The following is a 24,283-nucleotide window of genomic DNA, read 5'->3' on the forward strand; positions in this document are numbered from 1 at the left end:
TACCTGAAGATGTCTCTTCTCAACTTTGTATTTCTAAATATAAAACAAACTTCAAACCCTATGTCTGTGTGTTGTTCATAGGTGGGATTTTGGGGAAAGCCCTGTGTTCGTGTGTCGCTCATGGGTACTTTCATCTAGGCTTGTTGGACTGTGTAACCTCTAACCATATATTACTTGATAAAATTGTTTACTAAACATAGGATCGAGTTAGAACTTTGGAAAATGTTAAAATGCGGTTTACTAAGATAAAGTGTTGTTTTGCGCAAATGATAAACCCTATAGCCATTTTCTTTGATATCCCTAAGCATGTACAAATAGGTATATTATTGCATTGGTGTAACTTGCCACACATTCAAAGTGTTTACGACTCTCGTCGCTGCAACGTCTCATGTTGCAGGTTGTTCTGATGGTGAGTGAGATACGATGTAGGGACACGATGCTCCAGTCGATTGCCTGTGGCACATTTGCTGGATTCGTCACTTTATTTTTCTTCCGCTGTTTACTTTGGCCTACGGGCATTTATGTAATAAATGACTATGTATTCGGATTTGATGCGTTGTAATAATGATATGACTATAATATTTATCTCGTGAATGTGCGTACTAGCAAATCCTTGGGACCAGTACAGTGGATGCACATAGACTCCGGATCTCTCCAGGTCCAGGTCGCCACAGTCGTCGCCTAGGCGTCGCCGGCGCAAAAACCCTCCTCCTCTGTCGCGCGTAGAGCCCCGGTGACTATCCTGGGGCTAATTTTGGATCAAATTAGCGCGCATGTGTATGATTAGTATGTATTTTGAGTCGGATATGTAAATTACGTTTGAATGTAGCTCGATCCGGAACATAAACTTTGTTTCATTTCGCATGTTGATCGGAGCAACTAAAATCAGCGACATTTGATTTCTACTTTTCAATTCGTGTTTTCAGTTTCTGTTCTGCGCCGCGACTAAAATCAGCGAGACTGGACTCCGGATTTTCGGTTCGTGCTTACACGGGCACTACTAAAGATGCTCTTATGCTTTTGCCTTCAGGTCATTTGTTTTTTCCTTCGGGTTTTGGACGGTTTTCACCACCTGGCTTGTAAGTTGTATACTTGTGCTGTCATCGTGGCATAGTTCTTCTACTATGAAATGGAAGGCATGTGTTTGAGAACAAAAATTGGTCCTATATTCTTTTGAGAATCTGCAACGTTCTATTTATCAGTTATCACCACAAATGGTACACCAGCAGTATACAAATGAAATGGAGTAGTACGTCAAAAGATACAAAGAGTACCGGGCAAAGCCAACGAAATATTTAACACAAATGCTAGGGTATGTAAGACTAGCCACAATGAGGAGTACCATAGCTAGTACTACCTTCATCCTAAGGCTTAAGATTTATATTTTTTTCAGAAAGTCAAACGAAGATATTTTGTAGATACCGTATAAAAATATATTTTATTATCTATCTAATGATATTGATTTTGTACTTTTCATGTTAATGATTTTTGATAAAAATTTAGTTAAACTTAACATAGTTTGACTTTCTAAAAAAATATGGGCCTTAAGCCTTGGGATGGAGGTAGTATCATTTATACCATATTAACAAAAATCTGATGTGACACAACAATTAATGAGGAGAGAGGTGAGAGTATCATAGTAGATACGGTATCATAACACGTAAAACTAGAAAATTTGATGCTAAATACATGTTCACAAATTTACATTGAGATTCTACAAAACATTAAATATGATAAAATTATGAGTACTACCTTATTATACTATGCATTGTATAAGCGGTATCATAAACTAGTATCATATGCATGCTAATACTTTCAATTGTAACTAGTCTAACTCTCTATGAAGTTTCAGAGAGAGAGTAATCCACACTCTAAATCAGAAGTCAAAGCCAGCAATATTTCCCCTTTGATTAATGCATACTATATATATACAGTTACTGCTATACACTACCTACAAAGAGATATATGCTCGAATGAAATGAAAATGATGTATTTTTAACAATCTGTACCAAACTATACAGTGACAGCCGGGGTTGGAAGCTCAGGCAGTCCGCTCTGGCCGTTCAGCACAACCACCTTCCCCTCAGAGTCCACGTCAACAATGGCAGAATCGCCTTCCTTGACCTCCCCGGCCAAGATCTTCTCCGCGAGGCTGTCCTCCAGCAGCCTCATGATCGCCCTCCTTAGTGGCCGTGCTCCATAGCTAGGGTTGTACCCTTCGTCAACGACCCGCTCCTTGAACTTCTCGGTGACCTGCAGATTAATCTCCTTCAGCTTCAGCCTGGTGAAGACCTCCTGTAGCATGATGTCCGCGATCTCTTTGACTTCCAGCTTGGTCAGCTGCCTGAAAACGATCATCTCGTCAAGACGATTGAGAAATTCAGGGCGGAAGTACTGCTTCATCTCCTCAACGACCAAGCTCTTGATCCTGCCGTAGCTGCTGTCCTTCTCGTCAGTCTCGAGGTCAAACCCAATCTTACGCCCTCCCTTCTCAATGACGCTGCTTCCCACGTTTGATGTCATTATAAGAAGCGTGTTCTTGAAGTCCACTGTCCTCCCCTTGCTGTCAGTTAACCTTCCGTCTTCTAGGATCTGGAGCATCATGTTGAACACATCCGGATGTGCCTTCTCAATCTCATCAAAAAGCACAACACTGTAAGGCCGGCGTCGAACTGCCTCCGTCAACTGGCCACCCTCCGTGTATCCCACATAGCCTGGTGGTGAACCGATCAACTTGGACACTGTGTGTCTCTCCATGAACTCACTCATATCGAGTCGGATCATGGCCTCTTCAGAGCCAAAGTAATACGATGCAAGAGTCTTTGCAAGCTCTGATTTCCCAACACCAGTTGGACCTGCAAAAATGAAGCTCGCAATTGGTCTGTTGGGGTTCTTGAGGCCGACACGAGCACGGCGGACAGAGCGACTTATTGCTTTCACAGCCTCATCTTGGCCAATGACACGCTTATGCAATGTCTCTTCCATCTTAAGAAGTTTATCGGATTCGTCAGTTGAGACTTTCTCCACTGGGATACCAGTCCATGATGATACAATGTGCTGGATATCTGATTCATGGACCATCGGCCCAGTCTCTCCTGACGCTGTCTCTGCTTTGATCATCTCCTTGCTCTTGTCAATCAGGGCTGTTATCTGGGCCTTCAATTCCATTTCACGATCTCGCAGTTCTCCAGCCTAATGGCATAAGATTGAAACAGACACATAAACTACAAGTTAACATGCATATCAAACGAAAATACAAATTTACGAGGACTGATATCCAGATAGTAGAGATCATAGACACAGATGAATAACAAATAGTGGTTTGCATAAAGTATAGGGAAGGCAGGTTCAAGGATACAAATAGCCTTTCTACCTGTAGACTTGTAGTGGTAACTATTAAATGACAAAAATATTATAAGTATTGTTTACCATCAAGATATTACCACATTAAACTGAAACTTCTCCAATAAGAGAACAAAAAAATGGACAGGAATTTCTAAATACCCTGAAATTACATATCATCTTCCAATAATATCACTCTGGTTAGCCATGGTTGATAAAATTCCCATAGAAAGCTTTATGAACATGAAAAGAATTTTAAATCTAGTAATTCACCAAAGGAAGATACCTTTTCAAAATCCTGGCCACGGACGGCTTCATTTTTATCCTTTGTTATTTGCTTAAGCTCCTTGTCGAGCTCTCTGGCTTCCTCAGGAACCTACATAAATTATCCAGTTCAAATTCCATGTGAACCATGTGTGTCCAGTAGCAAAAGGGCGATAGATGTATGTCCATCCAAACAAAATAACAGTATATGACCCATTCTTTACCTGGGCATGTCGAAGCCTTACACGTGAACCTGCTTCATCGATCAAGTCAATTGCTTTATCTGGAAGGAAACGATCACTGCAAATAAAATAATTTTCAGGTGATTAAAGGATACATGATATCAGTCAAGCTATATATATAAGATTCAGATGAAAAAAAAAACACATTAGTTTTCTCTGACATGTTTTCGAAGTCTCAGAATACCATACATGCCATATAGTTCACATACCTGATATATTGATAAGATAGCTTAGCAGCTGCAATCAAAGAATCATCAGTGTAATGGAGTTTATGATGGATCTCATATCGTTCCCGAAGTCCTCTGAGAATTTCTATGGTCTCATCAACTGAAGGCTCTGGCACCTTTACTGGCTGGAAACGCCTTTCTAATGCTGGATCTTTCTCAACATGCTTCCTGTATTCATCAAGTGTAGTAGCTCCAATACACTGAAAATGAAACAGAGAGATAATTGTGTAAGCATTTCAGTAAAAGAAAATAAATAAATATAAAGTCAGCTTTCTGGAAGGATAGCAGAGACTTCATATGTTCAACATAAAGAAAACATAACCTCATCGTCATACCTGTAATTCTCCTCTTGCTAATGCAGGCTTTAAGATATTAGCAGCATCTATAGCACCTTCGGCAGCTCCTGCTCCTATGAGGGTGTGAACCTCATCAATGAAGAGAATTATCTCATCGCTCTGCTTGATTTCTTCCATCAGTTTCTTCAACCGTTCTTCAAATTCTCCACGGTATTTCGTACCAGCAACAAGAAGTCCCATATCAAGGGTAATGACCTAAAATAAATGGTTTCGAAGATGATCATTCTCTGGCAATCTCTTCAAAACAATGCAAAAAACACCACCACAAAAGATGGTAACTATCAAGTATGGTACCAATAATATCCCACCCATCTTTTCAACATATTAATATATCTGTATATGGAAGTTTCTTATTGTCATTAACAAATTATCAAGCGATTGCATTTGTTCCCTGCATTATTTGTCCGAAGTAAGCTCACATAAGTTCTCTTTTAGCTTATAAGCGTGCATTATATTTTTTAGCTAAAGAAATTTGAGATATACTTGTTGGGAAAGTTCCATTGTTCCATTAAAACCAATATATGAATAGTGGTAGTCACATGAAATAAACTATGAAGCACACCATCTAATGTAGAACAGCATAAATAAATCAAACACAACAGTAACGAGAATCAATTGATAGGGCAAACATTAGAATCAACGTATCTAGAATTGCAACACTCGTATAACATAATTAAAGCAAGAAATCATACCTTCTTCCCCTCTATTGTCTCAGGCACATCGCCAGTAGAAATGCGTTGAGCAAGCCCTTCTGCAATTGCTGTCTTCCCAACACCGGGCTCTCCAATTAAGCAGGGATTGTTCTTTGTTCGTCTTCCCAAAATTTGTATGACGCGTTCAATCTGTGGTTCCCTTCCAACAACAGGATCTAGCTTTCCCTACAGTGATTATCAGGGTAAAGAATTAGGCCTGAACTAGTGCTTATTACGTCATTGTAGAACATAGGCATTACCTCCTCTGCTAATTTTGTTAAATTAGTTCCATACTCCTCAAGTGTTGGCATCTTATTACCACTGCTTCCTCCGCCAACTCCAGCACCAACAGCTTCTGTTGTTTCACCAATCATTCGGACAACCTATAGATGGATAACATTTGTGATACAAGCTAAGAAGAAACCGTCCTTGCTTCTCGAAAAGGAGAAAGGAATTTCAGATATTGTTTACCTGTGTACGAATATTGCTTGGGTCAGCACCAAGAGACTCAAGTACACGGGCTGCCACACCTTCACCCTCACGAAGAAGTCCAAGAAGCAAGTGCTCAGACCCAATATAATTGTGTCCTGGAAAGATGAAGGCATCAGCTCCAGAAAACAGCTAATCTTCTAAGCACTTTATTCAAATAATTATGAGAGAATTAGATGCACCAGACAGGAGAATTCACATAATGAATAAATATAACTTTTCTCAAAGACTTGTAAGGTGTAACTGAAAGTAGTCTAATCAATGTCCTCAGACAACATGCAGATTTTAGACTTAAATGAAGAAACACTGTAGCCAGTAGAAGAGTAACGAAAAGATGGTGCACTAAATAATATGTTAGTGACTCCTGCTTCATTTGTTCTAGATAGTAGCATAATGGACACGAAAAGATTGTGACTTTTTTTTGACAAAAAAAGATTGTGACTTCATCAAATGGTTACAATAATAAATATTTATTACCACTCGCAAACTCAGAACCCATCTGCTATCAATTGCACCTGGCTAAGTTCAGGTCACTGCAAATGAATAAACTCATCTGCTGGTTGTTGAATACTTGTAAGCTGTAACTTAGGGTTATCAGGTACTCAGGTAGATAAAAAAATGTGTCAATTTCTTGGTAATAGAGATCAATTATCCTCTTATTAGGTTTCACTTTGTCTAACAGTAATACAGGAATGACAGAAAACCAAAATTTAGGAAAAACGGATCCAAACAATAGAAAGCACTCTTGACTGACATACCTAGTTGGCGAGCTTCCTCCAATGAAAGCTCTAAAACACGTTTTGCGCGTGGTGTGAACGGTATTTCGACAGCGACAAAACCATTTCCCCTCCCAATGATCTTTTCCACTTCCACGCGGGCATCCTTAAGATTGATACCCATGGACTTGAGCACCTTTGCGGCAATACCAGTTCCTTCTCCAACCAAACCCAATAGAACTTGCTCGGTTCCGACAAAGTTGTGGCCTAGGCGCCTTGCTTCCTCTTGCGCAAGCATGATGACCTTTATAGCTTTCTCGGTAAACCTCTCAAACATGGCTCTGGTTACAAAACGAGAACGTCTTCCCCGTCTAGAGGATCTGTAAGATGCAGCTGTCAATCTGAAGTTGGAGGAGGGCATGGTTGTGAAGCTATGTACTGATCTCAGACCACCAAATCCTGCCATCCTTACAGGACGGTTCAAGGACATTGCAAGCATTGAGGTAGGCCTCCTGGTTCCATGAGACTTCTTTGTACGGCCTGCGAAAGTTGTCCCAAGAGCAACGGGCAGGACTAAGGTCCCTGCCATGGTCAGAAGTTACTGCCCCAAACCTGTTTACACAAGTAGTCAGAAACCATTCTAGATAGGTGATCCTCAAAGAGAAGTAAACTGAATGCTCAGAGGTAAAAAAAAAATAGAAATACGTTTCTACAACAACAATACAAGTCAATGTTTTATTTGTCGTTAAAATCTCAAGCCTAGCACTCCAAAGAAGAAGAAAAACCAGTGTGCTTCATCACAAACCTACTTTTGCTACTGTAAATCATCAATAGCCTGGTCGATGGTATCCATATTCCCAAAAGACTGATATCCGTGGTAAAAAAATCAGTTACATATCTGTGGCTGCACACAGGAATAATTTGCGAGGTGGTGAAATTTCAAGCGGAAGAGTGTTTAGTTCGCCCGTCCGTTGGGGAGTTTAGGATCGCTGGCGCGCACTTGGAACTAGCCGCGGCATCAATCAATGAATGCTGCAGCGGAATCAACCATGACATCCTTACCCGGAATCAAAACTTAAAACAAAGTTCTTGAATTCCCCAACTATCAAGAGAACATCCCAGGGGTTCCACCACCAAGAATCACACTAACCACCAAATCTTGGTGTTGTAGAATCAAGCCCTCGGCACAAAACAAGCAATTACCGGACCCAATAACGGGGAACTCTAGATAGATAGGGAGGAATGAGCTGCTCACCTGCGAGGAGAGGGGGAGAAGGAAGAGCGCGGCCTTGTTTGTTTCTCCTCCGAGGAGATAAGAGGGGAAGAGGAGAGTCGCTTGGTTGGGGGTGCCCAACAAGCAAGCACAGAAGAGAATCGCTCTTTCCTTTCTTTATTTTGGCCTCATTCTGGCTGATTCTTTTCTCCCTCTCTTTTTTAGTTTCACATGTATTTTCTTTCTTTTTTCTGAATTCTGAGGGGCAGGAGATTTTGACAAGTCACTCATTTACCTGCCATGAACAGCTGCAGATATTTTTTTGGCATCACAGATATTTTTTCCCTCTCATGGGAACAGAATCTTCAGTTGCTTATAGAGTTATAGAACGCAGGTAAATAAAATGTTGTGAAAGGGAGAAAAAGCCACGGTAGGGTTCAACATTTTTCGGAACATCTGCTGCGCACATCTTGGTTTAGACATGGTCTTTTAAAAACTGACCATCAGTTTATTTCATGGTTTTGCCACGTAGTTTGTTAGTGAAATGCAGCAAAGGCCCAGCTTGGTGCTGCAGTGTTGCATCACATATTTGCTTGGTGAATTAAAAAATGTAATGAAATAATAGAACCGGTGGAAATTTAATGTGTCTTCTTTGCAGTATGGTGTCGACATAAGGCTAGCCATAGTGCTAATATCATAGCTAGTATCATGCATATTGGTCCCACAAAAATGCTGACATGGCGGCTAATTAAGGAGGAGAGAGGAGATTAGAGTAACATAGGTAGATACTGTATCATAGCGCAAACAACGAGGAAAATTAATGCTAAACAAATCTTGTACACAAATTTGCATTGAGATTCTAAAAAACATTAAATATAGTAAGATTATGATACTACTCCATGATACTACCCACTATAGAGGTAGTATCATGTAGTAGTATCATATGCATGATACTAGCACATGATACTTAGGCTGCTCATAGTGGGGAGTAACATAAGAGTAACATCAACAACATGCAATGCCAACTAAGCATTTTGATGACATGGCATGTCATTAATTGAAGAAAGAGAGGGTAGTGGTAACTAGCTATGTTACCATCACATCACACATTTCAAGAAAGAATGAGTCTATCAAATAATTAATATGACATTGTATGTTACTACACCCATGATACTACCCACTATAGAGGTAGTAACATAGAGTAGTAACATATGCATGTTACTACCCATTGTTACTTTGCACTATGAGCAGCCTTACCACTATGACCAGCCTAATTATAACTTTGTTGCCATCTGGACCGATGTAAACAAACCCTGTAAATTTCTACTGGCCTCAGTTAGTTGTCAGCCATGCCAAGCAACATAGTAGACCGCAAAACAATGAAGAATACAAGTGGCAATTGTACTGGACTTGCTGTAGCAGATACAGCCATACATCTTTGCAGATTTTTTTTGGGAAGCTTATCTTTGCAGACTTTCTTTTGTTGAGAATTACATATTTTGCAAGCTTGGATGTTTTTTCCATCCGGGCTAATCCCTTTCCATCACTTGCATAACGAAAATGCATTGTTCACTCACTACAGGAATCGAAGAAGATGCCGACGGCCGGCTGCCCTCGGCGTAGCCACGCCTGGCCGTCGGCGTAGGCTACGCCGACGGCAGCCCTCGGCGTATCTCGTCGGCGTCCAGCTCCCTCGGCATAGAAAGCTACCCCGTCGGCGTAGGGCTAGCCCTCGGCGTACGCGCCCAATACCGACGGCCAAGTCAGCCCCTCGGCGTACGTGCCCTCGGCGCAGCGTGCCCTCGCGCCGTCGCCGTTAACGGAGGGGTCGGAGACACCGACGGCCTGGCCCTCGGCATAGGGCAGGGTTCCTGCGTGAGAAGAGGCGGCGTGGAGCGACGTGGTGCGGCCAGCTGCGCATGTACGCCGAGGGCAACCCCCTCGGCATAGCCTCGTGCATGCATGGACACGTGGCGGCGCGCCAGGCGCAAGGTATACGCCGAGGGCAACCCCCTCGGCATAGGGTCGACCATATGGTCACGCCAAGGGCCCTATGCCGACGGCAACCCCCTCGGCATAGGCTCGACCATTTTTTTTCGATTTTAATTGGGTTCCTATTCATCTAAATTCAGTTCAGCAGGTCCAATACATCCAAATTCATCCAAATTCATCCAAATTCACCATAATTCACATAAATAGCATGAAACCCACATAGTAGCATCAAAATTCATCCAAAATCACCATAATTCACATAAATAGCATGAAATCCACATAGTAGCATACATGGTGCATGTAATAGCATACAAGAGGAGAGTGCCATGTCATCCAATACATATAGGTAGCACATGATGGCAAGCAACAAGCCCGGTGCCGACTAGCGGAGGAAGGACCCGGGCGGGGTGTGTCCGCCCACATCGTTGGCGAAACGAGCAGCCCAGGGTTGCGCTCCGGTAGAAGCTGCAGAAGAACCACCTGGAGAAGGACCGGTGCTACGCCCAGGAGAAGTCGGCGGAGAGGCACCGGGAGTAGTCCCAGGAGTAGTCGACGGAGAGGCACCAGCAGAACGCCCAGGAGACCGACCACCTTCATGAACCGGTGTGACCTCGCGCCCACCCGGCGATGCACAGTTCCGGACCATCCCGTTCCCTACGTGTTCCCTACATGTTAGCAACTTGCGAGGCAAAGGAAAGTGGTAACTACCGGTTTGGCAAAGAACTTACCTCCGGTGTGGATCCGTAGTAAGTCGCAGCGAAAGCTGCCTTCGATGGCATGATAGGCATGTCCCCCGCCACGGTAACTCGAGCCGGTGGCGGTGTACCAGTAGACATAGAGATCATCATTTCCTGCAAGATAGGTTACAACTTAGGCTTTTTGCAGAAATAAAGCATCAAACTGAGACTTGTCATCTACTTGCGAGAAGAAAGATTCAGACTTACTCCTATGTACGCCATGTAGGCCGTATTCTGCCTATTCCACTGCGCAGCGGCCTGCTGATACGCTTCATTGCAGGCTTCGAAGGCCGCCTCGAACTCAGGCTACAATTTCAGAAACAATGAATCTCGTAAACACTTAGCCATGTAGGAAGGAAAACCGGAAAGAGGATGAAAATGAGGAAAACTTACATCGTAGGCGGGTGGACGAGCAGGCCGTGGACGAGGCTGGGGCTGTCGGCGGTGAGGGTATGCTTGAGACGCGTGTAGCTCGTGGGCTGGGGTAGGCTTGACCGCCTTATTCGAAAGGGAAACGGCCATGCGGACGCCCGCGCCCGACGGGACCAACGACTCCTCGTCGGCCGGAATGCTCAAGGGGTCATCCACCTCGGGGTGACGAGACTTGACCATGTCGCGATAGTCCTCCTTGGCGGCCTTGGCATTGCCGTAGTACCGTGGCTGAGGCAATGCGGGATTGGGCTTCTTCTTCGTCCGCATCATGTCATATATCTGGGCATCATGAAGCACCACCCCAGTGCTTTGCCTCGGCCACCTGCATCGCGAAAAGAAAAGTTATGCGTACCACAAATGTAACATGACGGGAAATGAAAGAAGGTCGTTCCATGTATATACATACCATTTTCCCCTTGTAGCGGGTGTAGTCGCGGTTTCCCGCGCAGTGTGTGCCACCGGTGCCTCGGTTCTCCATGTTCCGCCTCGACACGGCTGCAAACTCCTCATCCTCCCTGAGCCACCTCGCCCTAATCAGCTCCTCCCATGCCTCCCTATGCTGCTCGGCCCACTCGGGACAAACCTGAAAACGCAATACTCAACTCAAGATAATCCAATGAAAACTTAGCAGCAATGTAGAATCTCATTGACATTTTACTCACCGACATGTACTCCTCAATGGTCATTGCCCATTCATCCGTAGGCTGGTTACCAACATAGTACTCCTTCTTGACCCTCTTACCCTTGTTAGCCCAGAAGGCACTAGCGCTGGTGAACTTTTGGTTGTACCACTGCTGCGGTGTCAACCTCTCGCAAGCGCCACGCAAAGTGAGACGCGCCTGCGTGTCATGCTCCGGGTCCACACGATAGAAGCACTTCAATCATGCATAAATGAGTTGTGAAAGTCATGAGTTAGCACATTAGGGTCATTAACTATGAACGGTGCTCGAGAAATATATGCCTTACCCAGAACTTGGTGGTCACAGCCTCAGCAGCTGTCGCGAAGCCTACGGCAGGGGCATCCTCATAGTCCGCCCAAGTAGTGGCTAGCTTCGTCGCGCCACCGGGGACCGTGCTAAGGGGAGTGTATCTGCCGGGCCAGAACTTCTTAATCAGAGCCCCAAGCAAGCTGTTAGGCATGCGGGGGCTTGGCATCCCATGTCCGATTCTTTGCAAATAAATCACACATTAGTACACATGCCAAATTGTTTATTATGCCCAAGATGAAAATACATGTTCGAAATTTCTGAAGTAGTACACTTACTCATCGCTCGAAGGAATGATAAGGGCCTTGTCATCATGGGTCTTCGGCTCCTTCCTCGCATCGGGGACTCTAGCTTCTCCACGAAGCTTCAAGGGCTTCGGCGCACCCCCATCCTCCATCACCTCCAACTCAGCCCTAGAGTCCGACTCGTGTGTAGACTCTGCCTCCATCTCCACCTCCCCACTAGACGGACCCTCTAGGAACAACTCAGGAGCCACGTCGCCAGAAGCGGAGGGTGGCTCGTCAAAGTCCATGTGTACCCCGGCGCCACCTCGTCCTCCACCTCGTCCTCCTCGTCCTCCTCGTCCTCCACCTCGTCCTCCTCGTCCTCGTCCTCCATCGGTACCATCGTCGTAACGCGGATTGCGCACCGGGGCTCGATCACTCCGTCTAGTGGGTGGTCTAGGAATATTCCTCTTCACCTGCGAGAGCGTCTTAAGCAAGCTCTCGGAGTCTGCCTTGCCGCTGCTCATATTGTTCAGTCACCTGCATTGAGAACAATAAAACAGTTAAGCACAAAGACATATTATATGAAGATACTAAGAATAAAAGGCACAATGCAATTAAGAAGCAGGTTGACATAATAAAATGTAGATACTAAGAATAAAAGGCACAATGCAATTAAGAAGCATGTTGACAAATAAATACTAAGAATAAAAGGCACAATGCAATTAAGAAGCATGTTGACAAATAAATACTAAAAATAAAAGGCACAATGCAATTAAGAAGCATGTTGACAAATAAATACTAAAAATAAAAGACCCTCACCAGCCATCATCGCTCTCACGCTCACTCTCATACTCCGTCTCTTTCTCTTTCTCTTTCTCTGGATCACTATCACTATCACTATCTTGTGAGTACAAAGTTGAAGGGTCGACGGGTGCAGGCTCATCATAATTGTCATTCGCCTCAAGTAACTTCTCCAGCATAGATATGTCCTTTAGATCCACCACTGACTCACCACGAGTTTCTGCATCGTTCCCGAGGTCCTCTTGAACAAACGGTTCTAAAATATATAACCCGAAGACCAGTTCATCTTTATAGAAAATCCAATCGAATGTCAAGGGGTCAAAGATGTTTTAATCATCCTCGGAGGAATCGGTAGGTTACCATGTGGCGATACCTGGAAGACGACTTCCCAACCCTTGAGTTCCGCTTTCTGGCATGGGTAGGGCAAATAATAAACTTGCTTGGCTTGGTGAGCCACAACAAAGACATCGGCTCCGCTATAGGTGGTTGAAGGCTTAACTTCAACTAACCCAATGGACTTATCACTTCTCTGTCCACCTATTGGGTCGAACCAATGACACTTGAACACGACGATATTGAGTTGCACGTTCGTACGATTGAATGTCAACTCGTATACACTTTGTAACCTTCCGTAGTAATCAAAGTTGTTGGCTCCTTTGGTGAAGACCCCAGTATTTATCGTTTTGGGATTCGCCCGGCCCTTCTGGTGCGTCTCTGTGTGGAAGCGAAACCCATTCACATCATACTTCTCATACTTGGTCACCTCACGGCTACAACCTTGGGAAACACATTTCAACTCATCTATCATATCAACGTTTCTCTCACGGCCCTACAAGAACATTTCAAATTTGTTGTGTGCATTAGTTACGTGTAATAAGAGGGACAAGTCACATGTTGCAATGTAAGAGGAAAGGTTAGAAATTACTTTTTCCATGAACCATGTCACAAAGTTTTTATTAATTCCGGGAGCACCCTCTTTCAGTAGAGTGTCCATCTCCGAGGGTTCGGGCAATTCATCATACGGCCACATTTCATCCGTGAATTTGCTGAAAGGAGTAAATAAGCATTAGACCGAGACGAGGTTACTAGCTGCAAAGTAATTTGTTCAACATTTTACCTTACGAATGGGATCACTTCCTCCATGTTCATAAGCACATATAGCATTATACAATCCTTCTCTTCGTTCTCCAATTTATATTTTGTTCCTTTACCAGCCTTGCCACCGGGGAATTGGAATAGTTTTAGCTTGGGGTCATTCTCGGGCACGTCGACATTGTAACGAGTGACCGGGTTATGCTGAGTGGGAACATCATCGGGATAGTACGTTGTCGCGGCATCTGCCATCTCCCGAAGGCATATTGCCTCAGCTATGCATGCTTCAATCTTGGCCTTGTTTCCAGTTATCTTTCGAATATACTTAAACTCTCTCTCAATACAGAAGCTAACGAAACTGCACCGGACCACCCAAGAGTGCCTCGTTGGCGAGGTGCACAATGAGATGTGCCATCGGAGTAAAGAAGCCTGGCGGAAATATCATCTCCAAATTGCATAGCAACTCCGGCACTGTATGTTGTAGCTTTGCAATAACCTCGGGACATATCTGCTTAGCACATAGCGTGCGGAAGAAATGGCTCAACTGCGCAAGCACTCGCCAGACTTTCTCGGGGATATACCCTCGAAGCATCACCGGCATGAGCCGCTGAATCCATATATGATAGTCGTGACTCTTGAGCCCGGTGACTTTTCCCGTCGAAAGATTAACTCCCTTACTCATATTCGAGCAATAACCATCCGGGAACATCACGACGTATTTGAGCCACCTGAATGCCTCCTTCTTTTGGATGGAATCAAGGCGAGAAGTTGGCATGCGGCTTGAACCAATTCTTTTGACGGCCAATAGGACGCTTCATGTGTAATTTTTCCCTATCACAGAGGATCTCAATATCGACTCTAGCCTTGACATTATCCTTTGACTTCCGGGAATGTTCGGGCATGTGTGAAAGACGGACTCCGCGACATTCTTTACGGTGTGCATCACATCGATGTTATGGGGAAGTTCGAGGTCCTTGTAATACTCGAGCTTCGTTAAAGCCGCCTCGTGAGTCCGGTTGTGCGTTACACCATATCCCTCAAATTGATGGCCAGTTGGCGTCGCTGAGCACGAGAGCACGTAGCTCGGCTTCAACAAGTGTACCATCAAACTTCGGCACATCTTTTTTTTCATGCACAACTTTGCCCTTCTTGAAATTCTTTTTGTCTTCTCTAAACGGATGCCTCCTTTTGAGGAACTGTCGATTCGTGTCAAACGCAAAATACGTGCGACCCTTCCGTAGCCAAAGGAACTCAAGCCGATGCACCCGCACACTTTGGGCATGGCCACTTACCAAGCTGTACACCATCCACATGTTAGGGCGTACCGGGCATGTCATGCATGGTATCTTTGCAACCAAACTCTCATGCGAAGTTTGTCTTCGATGCTCGGTCGTACGTCAATGTCCCGTGGTGCCAAGAGTGGTTCAAATCTTCCACAATCGGCTGCATGTAGACACTCAAATTCTTCCCCGGGTAATGAGGGCCTGGAATGATCGGCGACGTAAACATGGTCTTCCTCGTCATTAGGACTCCGGGAGGGAGATTGAGCGGAATAACAAACACGGGCCAGCAACTGTAATTGGCAGTCGACATACCATATGGATTGAAACCATCTGTTGCTATCGCAATTCTGACATTCCGAGCCTCGGCTGCCTTAAGCGGGTGTTTTGTATCGAAGTTCTTCCATGCCGTACCATCGGATGGATGTCCCATCTTCAACTTCTTATTTTCGTCCACGAATCTCTTCCCATACTTGTGCCACGTCATCTGTTTGGCTGTCTCCTCGTGCATGTAAAGCCGCTGGATTCTTTTTATGAATGGGAGATATCGAAGAATCGACTTTGCGGTGCTTGACTGCCTCACCTGACCATCCTTTCCCGTTACCTCTTCATACCTAGAGCGCTTCTGAGATGGGACAGTACTTGTCCTCCGCATACTGTCTCCAAAATAGAACGCAGCCTTTCGGACAACGGTCTATCCTTTGATAATCCATGTTGAGGTCCTTCATCATTCTCCTCGTCGCGTGCGAGCTTTGAGGCGGAGACAATGATCTTTGGGCAACATGTTACCGATTGTTTTCAGACTTGCTTCAAAGCCCTCACGGGTGGTGTTGTACCGGGTCTTGTCGGCTAGACATTGGGAGATGGCATCGAGCTGAGAAATCGCGGCGCCCTCGTACAGAGGCCTCTTAGCCGCGGCAATCATATCATAGAAGGCCTTCGCGGTTGGCTCTGGTTCCTCCGGTTCTGGCGGCGCCTCCGGTTCTGGAGGTGGCGAATCCGGGACATCGGCATGGACGAGATCATCTAGAAAGTCTCTAATTCCATCGTACTCATTGCCATTGAGCCGCTGCCGCATCACCTCACCTCTGTCACGTTCGCGCTCATCAAAGTCGATTTCCGTGACGTACCCATGCATATACCCATATTGCAGAAGGTGTCTATACATTTCATCCTTCCCACGACGTTGACGCTTCACGCAGCGAACACAGGGGCAAAGTGCCCGAGCCAGCCCCTTTGTACCACGCGCTAACTCATTCACTAGAAAATGGGTCTTCCTTGTCCACTCATCTGTTTTCTCAGTCGCACTAACACGCTCATTGTACATCCATCCATTATCAGCCATCCTCTGCTTTATTGGGAGCCAAACCACAGACATAGCATTTATATCAAATAGGAAATTAAATGCATCATATTTTTATTTATTTTACCGGGCGAAACGCATGCATCAACCTACATCTCTACTAGGTGGGCTCCTAGCAGCCGCCGGATCCGTAGTTGGCTACGTTCTCCATGCTCTACCCCGGTCCAAGTCAGAATTTCGGCAGCACCTCCCCGCTGCTCTCCCGATACACGTCTCGGCAAAAAGCCGAGAGGATGTGCATCCGGAGAACAACGGGGAGGCGCCGCCGAAATCCTGACTCGGACCGGAGTAGAACATGGAAAACGTAGACAACTACGCATCCGCCGACTGTCCCGTAAATGCCGCAAGCGTTACGGTTCAAAATATGCGGACCACTAATGCATATTTATCCGCGTAACGCTCGCGGACGGGAAGTGACACCTAGGTTACGCAACTGGACTTGGAAAATGAATCTAGTGACATAAGAAAATGCGGAGAAGGGGAGGCGACGTTTTAGCTCACCCTAGGTGGTAGAGGCCGTAGTCGACGAGGCGGTCACGACGGTGTGGACACGACGGTCACGACGGCGTGGACATGACGACACGGCGGTCACGACGGCGAACACGATGACGCGGACACGATAGGGCAGTCACGAGGTCGGCGGTCACGACGGCGCCTATTTCCATTGAATAAAACATCGAATTATTAAACCATTTCACATTTCCATGTTTATTTACATTTTCAATTTCATTCCTATGAACAAATTCTAATATTTATATTTGTATTTCTACATACTCTACATTAATAGAAATAAAAGTTAAAAAACATGGAAATTACCGGAGAGGCAGGGCGGCGCAGATGGGGGAGGCTGCTGCAGGGGCCAACCGGCGAGCGGCGGGTCGGGGGAGGCTGCTGCGGGGGGCGGAGGAGGCTGCTGCGGGGGGCGGCTGCTGCGGGGAGGCAGCGGCGGCGCGGGTGGGGGAGGAGGCTCGGGCGCGGGTGGGGGGAGGAGGCGCGAGGAGGCCGGGGCGGCGCGCGCGAGGAGGCCGGGGCGGCGCAGCGAGGAGGCCGGGCGGCGCGAGCAAGGACGGCGCGTGGGGCTGAGGAGGCGCGTGGGCTGGGAAGCGGCGGGAGGCGGCGGCGGCGACGGCGGCGGGCGACGAGGCGGCGGCGCGTGGGCTGGGGGAGGGCGCGTGGGCTGGGGGGGGCGCGTGGTTAGGGTTTGGTGCTGGTCTGGCTCGACCAGCACAAAACCAACCCGGCCGACCGTGCCGCCCCTATGCCGAGGGCCAGGCATACGCCGAGGGCAGCCCTCGGCATAGCCCGTTTTTTCATTTTTTTTTATTTAAATTTTATTAATGTCAATTATATTTTTTAAATTATATATTTATTTTCTGTTTTAATCTTCTACATTCTTAAGCCCTCGGCATAGCCCCGTTTTTTCAATTTTTTTTGTATTTAAATTTTATTAATGTCAATTATATTTTTTAAATTATATATGTCCATGCAAATTATATATTTATTTTCTGTTTTAATCTTCTACATTCTTAAGCCCTCGGCATAGCCCCGTTTTTTCAATTTTTTTTGTATTTAAATTTTATTAATGTCAATTATATTTTTTAAATTATATATGTCCATGCAAATTATATATTTATTTTCTGTTTTAATCTTCTACATTCTTAAGCCCTCGGCATAGCCCCTTTTTTCAAATTTTTTTGTATTTAAATTTTATTAATGTCAATTATATTTATTAAATTATATATGTCCATGCAAATTATATATTTATTTTCTGTTTTAATCTTCTACATTCTTAAGCTATGCGCATAAATAATTTTACCATATCTTAACTTAATATTCCTCCCGGTAGACGAAACCCTAATCCGGGAGCCCCGCAGATCTACCCCTTTGACCGGCCTCCGATAACAGTTGAACTATGGACTCTTCTCTTACTTTGTGTTGTGTTAGGTCATCGGAACATGTAGTACCAATAATTACCCTATCTTACATCACTATTCCCTCCGGTAGACAAAACCCTAATCCGGTAGCCCCGCAGATCTACCCCTTTGACCAACCTCCGATGACAGCTGACCCATGGACTTTTCTCTTCCTTTGTATTGTGTTAGGTCATCGGAACATGTAGTATAAATAATTACCCTATCTTACATCAATATTCCCTCCAGTAGAAAAAACCCTAGTTCTGTTGACCGCGCGGTCTACCCCTTTGACTGCATCCCATCGGGGGTCCCCCGGTGGGCATATGCCTCCATTTGAGCTTGGTTAGGTCATAGGTACATGTGAAAACAAAAATCATCCCATATGATATCAAGTTTCTCTCCGGTTCACGTACGAGGGAGTTCCCCCCTATACATGCAGAATCTGCCCAAGTGTAGGAACCCCCTGTCCCAGAAGCCGGACACACCTGGGGGGTAGCCTTGGATATAAAACCATCTCAAATCACTTTTGTGCATGCCATGTGGACACACACAAGTTTTGGGGCCATTCCCTTGATCCGATGCTCGATTTCCGATGAAACCCTAGTTCTGTTGACCGCGCGGTCTACCCCTTTGACTGCATCCCATCGGGGGTCCCCCGGTGGGCATATGCCTCCATTTGAGCTTGGTTAGGTCATAGGTACATGTGCAAACAAAAATCATCCCATATGATATCAAGTTTCTCTCCGGTTCACGTACGAGGGAGTTCCCCCCTATACATGCAGAATCTGCCCAAGTGTAGGAACCCCCTGTCCGAGAAGCCGGACACACCTGGGGGGGTAGCCTTGGATATAAAACCATCTCAAATCACTTTTGTGCATTCCATGTGGACACACACAAGTTTTGGGGCCATTCCCTTGATCCAATGCTCGATTTCCGATGAAACCCTAGTTCTGTTGACCGCGCGGTCTACCCCTTTGACTGCATCCCATCGGGGGTCCCCCGGTGGGCATATGCCTCCATTTGAGCTTGGTTAGGTCATAGGTACATGTGGAAACAAAGTTCATCCCATATGATCCCAAGTTTCTCTCCGGTTCACGTACGAGGGAGTTCCCCCCTATACATGCAGAATCTGCCCAAGTGTAGGAACCCCCTGTCCGAGAAGCCGGACACACCTGGGGGGGTAGCCTTGGATATAGAACCATCTCAAATCACTTTTGTGCATTCCATGTGGACACACACAAGTTTTGGGGCCATTCCCTAGATCTGATGCTCGATTTCCGATGAAACCCTAGTTCTGTTGACCGCGCGGTCTACCCCTTTGACTGCATCCCATCGGGGGTCCCCCGGTGGGCATATGCCTCCATTTGAGCTTGGTTAGGTCATAGGTACATGTGGAAACAAAAATCATCCCATATGATATCAAGTTTCTCTCCGGTTCACGTACGAGGGAGTTCCCCCCTATACATGCAGAATCTGCCCAAGTGTAGGAACCCCCTGTCCGAGAAGCCGGACACACCTGGGGGGGTAGCCTTGGATATAGAACCATCTCAAATCACTTTTGTGCATGCCATGTGGACACACACAAGTTTTGGGGCCATTCCCTAGATCCGACGCTCGATTTCTGACGAAACCCCTAGTTCTGTTGACCGCGCGATCTACCCCTTTGACTGCATCCCATCGGGGGTCCCCCGGTGGGCATATGCCTCCATTTGAGCTTGGTTAGGTCATAGGTACATGTGGAAACAAAAATCATCCCATATGATATCAAGTTTCTCTCCGGTTCACGTACGAGGGAGTTCCCCCTATACATGCAGAATCTGCCCAAGGGTAGGAACCCCACATCGAGAAGCCGGACACACCTGGGGGGGTAGCCTTGGATATAAAACCATCTCAAATCACTTTTGTGCATTCCATGTTGACACACACAAGTTTTGGGGCCATTCCCTTGATCCAATGCTCGATTTCCGATGAAACCCTAGTTCTGTTGACCGCGCGGTCTACCCCTTTGACTGCATCCCATCGGGGGTCCCCCGGTGGGCATATGCCTCCATTTGAGCTTGGTTAGGTCATAGGTACATGGTAAAACAAGGATCATCACATATGATCTCAAGTTTCTCTCCGGTTCAACTCCGAGGGAGTTCCCCCCTATACATGCAGAATCTGCCTAAGTGTAGGAACCCCCTGTCCGAGAAGCCGGACACACCTGGGGGGGTAGCCTTGCATATAGAACCATCTCAAATCACTTTTGTGCATTCCATGTGGACACACACAAGTTTTGGGGCCATTCCCTAGATCCAATGCTCGATTTCCGATGAAACCCTAGTTCTGTTGACCGCGCGGTCTACCCCTTTGACTGCATCCCATCGGGGGTCCCCCGGTGGGCATATGCCTCCATTTGAGCTTGGTTAGGTCATAGGTACATGTGGAAACAAAAATCATCCCATATGATATCAAGTTTCTCTCCGGTTCACGTACGAGGAGTTCCCCCTATACATGCGAATCTGCCCAAGTGTAGTAACCCCCCATCTGAAGCCGGACACACCTGGGGGGGTAGCCTTGGATATAGAACCATCTCAAATCACTTTTGTGCATTCCATGTGGACACACACAAGTTCTGGGGCCATTCCCTAGATCCGACGCTCGATTTCTGACGAAACCCTAGTTCTGTTGACCGCGCGGTCTACCCCTTTGACTGCATCCCATCGGGGGTCCCCCGGTGGGCATATGCCTCCATTTGAGCTTGGTTAGGTCATAGGTACATGTGGAAACAAAAATCATCCCATATGATATCAAGTTTCTCTCCGGTTCACGTACGAGGGAGTTCCCCCCTATACATGCAGAATCTGCCCAAGTGTAGGAACCCCCTGTCCGAGAAGCCGGACACACCTGGGGGGTAGCCTTGGATATAAAACCATCTCAAATCAATTTTGTGCATGCCATGTGGACACACACAAGTTTTGGGGCCATTCCCTAGATCCGACGCTAGATTTCTGACGAAACCCTAGTTCTGTTGACCGCGCGGTCTACCCCTTTGACTGCATCCCATCGGGGGTCCCCCGGTGGGCATATGCCTCCATTTGAGCTTGGTTAGGTCATAGGTACATGTGGAAACAAAAAATCATCCCATATGATATCAAGTTTCTCTCCGGTTCACGTACGAGGGAGTCCCCCCTATACATGCAGAATCTGCCCAAGTGTAGGAACCCCCTGTCCGAGAAGCCGGACACACCTAGGGGGGTAGCCTTGGATATAAAACCATCTCAAATCACTTTTGTGCATTCCATGTGGACACACACAAGTTCTGGGGCCATTCCCTAGATCCGACGCTCGATTTCCGATGAAACCCTTGTTCTGTTGACCGCGCGGTCTACCCCTTTGACTGCATCCCATCGGGGGTCCCCCGGTGGGCATATGCCTCCATTTGAGCTTGGTTAGGTCATAGGTACATGTGGAAACATTTAGGATCATCACATATGATCCCAAGTTTCTCTCCGGTTCAACTCCGAGGGAGTTCCCCCCTATACATGCAGAATCTGCCCAAGTGTAGGAACCCCCTGTCCTAGAAGCCGGACACACCTGGGGGTAGCCTTGGATATAAAACCATCTCAAATCAATTTTGTGCATGCCATGTGGACACACACAAGTTTTGGGGCCATTCCCTAGATCCGACGCTCGATTTCCGATGAAACCCTAGTTCTGTTGACCGCGCGGTCTACCCCTTTGACTGCATCCCATCGGGGGTCCCCCGGTGGGCATATGCCTCCACTTGAGCTTGGTTAGGTCATAGGTACATGTGGAAACAAAAATCATCCCATATGATATCAAGTTTCTCTCCGGTTCAACTCCGAGGGAGTTCCCCCCTATACATGCAGAATCTGCCTAAGTGTAGGAACCCCCTGTCCGAGAAGCCGGACACACCTGGGGGGTAGCCTTGGATATAGAACCATCTCAAATCACTTTTGTGCATTCCATGTGGACACACACAAATTTTGGGGCCATTCCCTTGATCCGATGCTCGATTTCCGATGAAACCCTAGTTCTATTGACCGCGCGGTCTACCCCTTTGACTGCATCCCATCGGGGGTCCCCCGGTGGGCATATGCCTCCATTTGAGCTTGGTTAGGTCATAGGTACATGTGCAAACAAAAATCATCCCATATGATATCAAGTTTCTCTCCGGTTCACGTACGAGGGAGTTCCCCCCTATACATGCAGAATCTGCCCAAGTGTAGGAACCCCCTGTCCGAGAAGCCGGACACACCTGGGGGGGTAGCCTTGGATATAGAACCATCTCAAATCACTTTTGTGCATTCCATGTGGACACACACAAGTTTTGGGGCCATTCCCTAGATCCGATGCTCGATTTCCGACGAAACCCTAGTTACGGTGACCGCGCGGTCTACCCCTTTTGATCGCATCCCATCTGGGTCCCCCGGTGGGCATATGCCTCCATTCGAGTTTGGTTAGGTCATAGGTACATGTGGAAACAAGGATCATCACATATGATCCCAAGTTTCTCTCCGGTTCAACTCCGAGGGAGTTCCCCCCTATACATGCAGAATCTGCCCAAGTGTAGGAACCCCCTGTCAGAAGCCGACACACAGGGGGGTAGCCTTGGATATATAACCATCTCAAATCAATTTTGTGCATATCATGTGGACACACACAAGTTTTGGGGCCATTCCCTAGATCCGACGCTCGATTTCCGAAGAAACCCTAGTTCTGTTGACCGCGCGGTCTACCCCTTTGACTGCATCCCATCGGGGGTCCCCCGGTGGGCATATGCCTCCATTTGAGCTTGGTTAGGTCATAGGTACATGTGGAAACAAAAATCATCCCATATGATATCAAGTTTCTCTCCGGTTCAACTCCGAGGGAGTTCCCCCTATACATGCGTAATGCCTAAGTGTAGGAACCCCACATCCCGAAGCCGGACACACGTGGGGGGTAGCCTTGGATATAAAACCATCTCAAATCACTTTTGTGCATGCCATGTGGACACACACACGTGTTGGGGCCATTCACTTGTGCCGAGGCACGATGTCAGAACAAACCCAACTACAGGTGACCGCGCGGTCTACCCCTTTGACTGCATCCCATCGGGGGTCCCCCGGTGGGCATATGCCTCCATTTGAGCTTGGTTAGGTCATAGGTACATGTGCAAACAAAAATCATCCCATATGATATCAAGTTTCTCTCCGGTTCACGTACGAGGGAGTTCCCCCCTATACATGCAGAATCTGCCCAAGTGTAGGAACCCCCTGTCCGAGAAGCCGGACACACCTGGGGGGTAGCCTTGGATATAAAACCATCTCAAATCACTTTTGTGCATTCCATGTGGACACACACAAGTTTTGGGGCCATTCCCTTGATCCAATGCTCGATTTCCGATGAAACCCTAGTTCTGTTGACCGCGCGGTCTACCCCTTTGACTGCATCCCATCGGGGGTCCCCCGGTGGGCATATGCCTCCATTTGAGCTTGGTTAGGTCATAGGTACATGGTAAAACAAGGATCATCACATATGATCTCAGGTTCCTCTCCGGTTCAACTCAGGAGTTCCCCCTATACATGCGAGAATGCACTAAGTGTAGGAACCCCCCGAGAAGCCGGACACACCTGGGGGGGTAGCCTTGCATATAGAACCATCTCAAATCACTTTTGTGCATTCCATGTGGACACACACAAGTTTTGGGGCCATTCCCTAGTTCCAATGCTCGATTTCCGATGAAACCCTAGTTACATGGACCGCGCGGTCTACCCCTTTGACTGCATCCCATCGGGGGTCCCCCGGTGGGCATATGCCTCCATTTGAGTTTGGTTAGGTCATAGGTACATGTGGAAACAAAAATCATCCCATATGGTATCAAGTTTCTCTCCGGTTCACGTACGAGGGAGTTCCCCCTATACATGCAGAATC

General features: G+C 46.5%; 2 protein-coding genes across 3 annotated transcripts; both read right to left on the reverse strand.

The window, feature by feature from the left end:
- Positions 1-1,879: 1,879 nt before the first annotated feature.
- Positions 1,880-7,742, reverse strand: LOC127300730 (chaperone protein ClpC2, chloroplastic). 2 transcript variants are annotated; one of them, XM_051330886.2, is made up of 10 exons: positions 7,584-7,742; positions 6,371-6,940; positions 5,595-5,710; positions 5,384-5,506; positions 5,124-5,309; positions 4,411-4,626; positions 4,058-4,275; positions 3,831-3,906; positions 3,629-3,718; positions 1,880-3,192 (listed from the first exon to the last, which is right to left on the reverse strand). In XM_051330886.2, the coding sequence occupies exons 2-10, from the start codon at positions 6,915-6,917 to the stop codon at positions 2,014-2,016; spliced, it is 2,751 nt and encodes a 916-aa protein (XP_051186846.1). In that variant the 5' UTR covers positions 6,918-6,940; positions 7,584-7,742; the 3' UTR covers positions 1,880-2,013. The 2 variants fall into 2 exon arrangements, with proteins under 2 accessions (XP_051186846.1, XP_071676023.1); XM_071819922.1 differs by lacking the exon at positions 7,584-7,742 and adding an exon at positions 7,138-7,161.
- Positions 7,743-10,988: 3,246 nt separating this feature from the next.
- LOC127303781 (uncharacterized) lies at positions 10,989-11,842 on the reverse strand. Its single transcript, XM_071820836.1, has 3 exons — positions 11,669-11,842; positions 11,365-11,577; positions 10,989-11,285 (listed from the first exon to the last, which is right to left on the reverse strand). Exons 1-3 carry the CDS (start codon positions 11,840-11,842, stop codon positions 10,989-10,991), a joined length of 684 nt encoding a protein of 227 aa, XP_071676937.1.
- Between the last annotated feature and the right edge of the window lie 12,441 nt (positions 11,843-24,283).

Source organism: Lolium perenne, chromosome 5, assembly GCF_019359855.2.
Source record: "Lolium perenne isolate Kyuss_39 chromosome 5, Kyuss_2.0, whole genome shotgun sequence".
Lineage (NCBI taxonomy): Eukaryota > Viridiplantae > Streptophyta > Magnoliopsida > Poales > Poaceae > Lolium > Lolium perenne.

Coding starts and splice junctions, on each gene's coding strand:
- LOC127300730 (XM_051330886.2), bottom strand. CDS start 6,917: ATGGCAGGGACCTTAGTCCTGCCCGTTGCTCTTGGGACAACTTTCGCA. Junction 5,507..5,594: donor CAAGCAATATTCGTACACAG/GTAAACAATATC, acceptor ATCCATCTATAG/GTTGTCCGAATGATTGGTGA. Junction 5,310..5,383: donor TAACAAAATTAGCAGAGGAG/GTAATGCCTATG, acceptor TAATCACTGTAG/GGAAAGCTAGATCCTGTTGT.
- LOC127303781 (XM_071820836.1), bottom strand. CDS start 11,842: ATGCCTAACAGCTTGCTTGGGGCTCTGATTAAGAAGTTCTGGCCCGGC. Junction 11,578..11,668: donor CTGTGACCACCAAGTTCTGG/GTAAGGCATATA, acceptor GCATGATTGAAG/TGCTTCTATCGTGTGGACCC. Junction 11,286..11,364: donor CCATTGAGGAGTACATGTCG/GTGAGTAAAATG, acceptor TTGCGTTTTCAG/GTTTGTCCCGAGTGGGCCGA.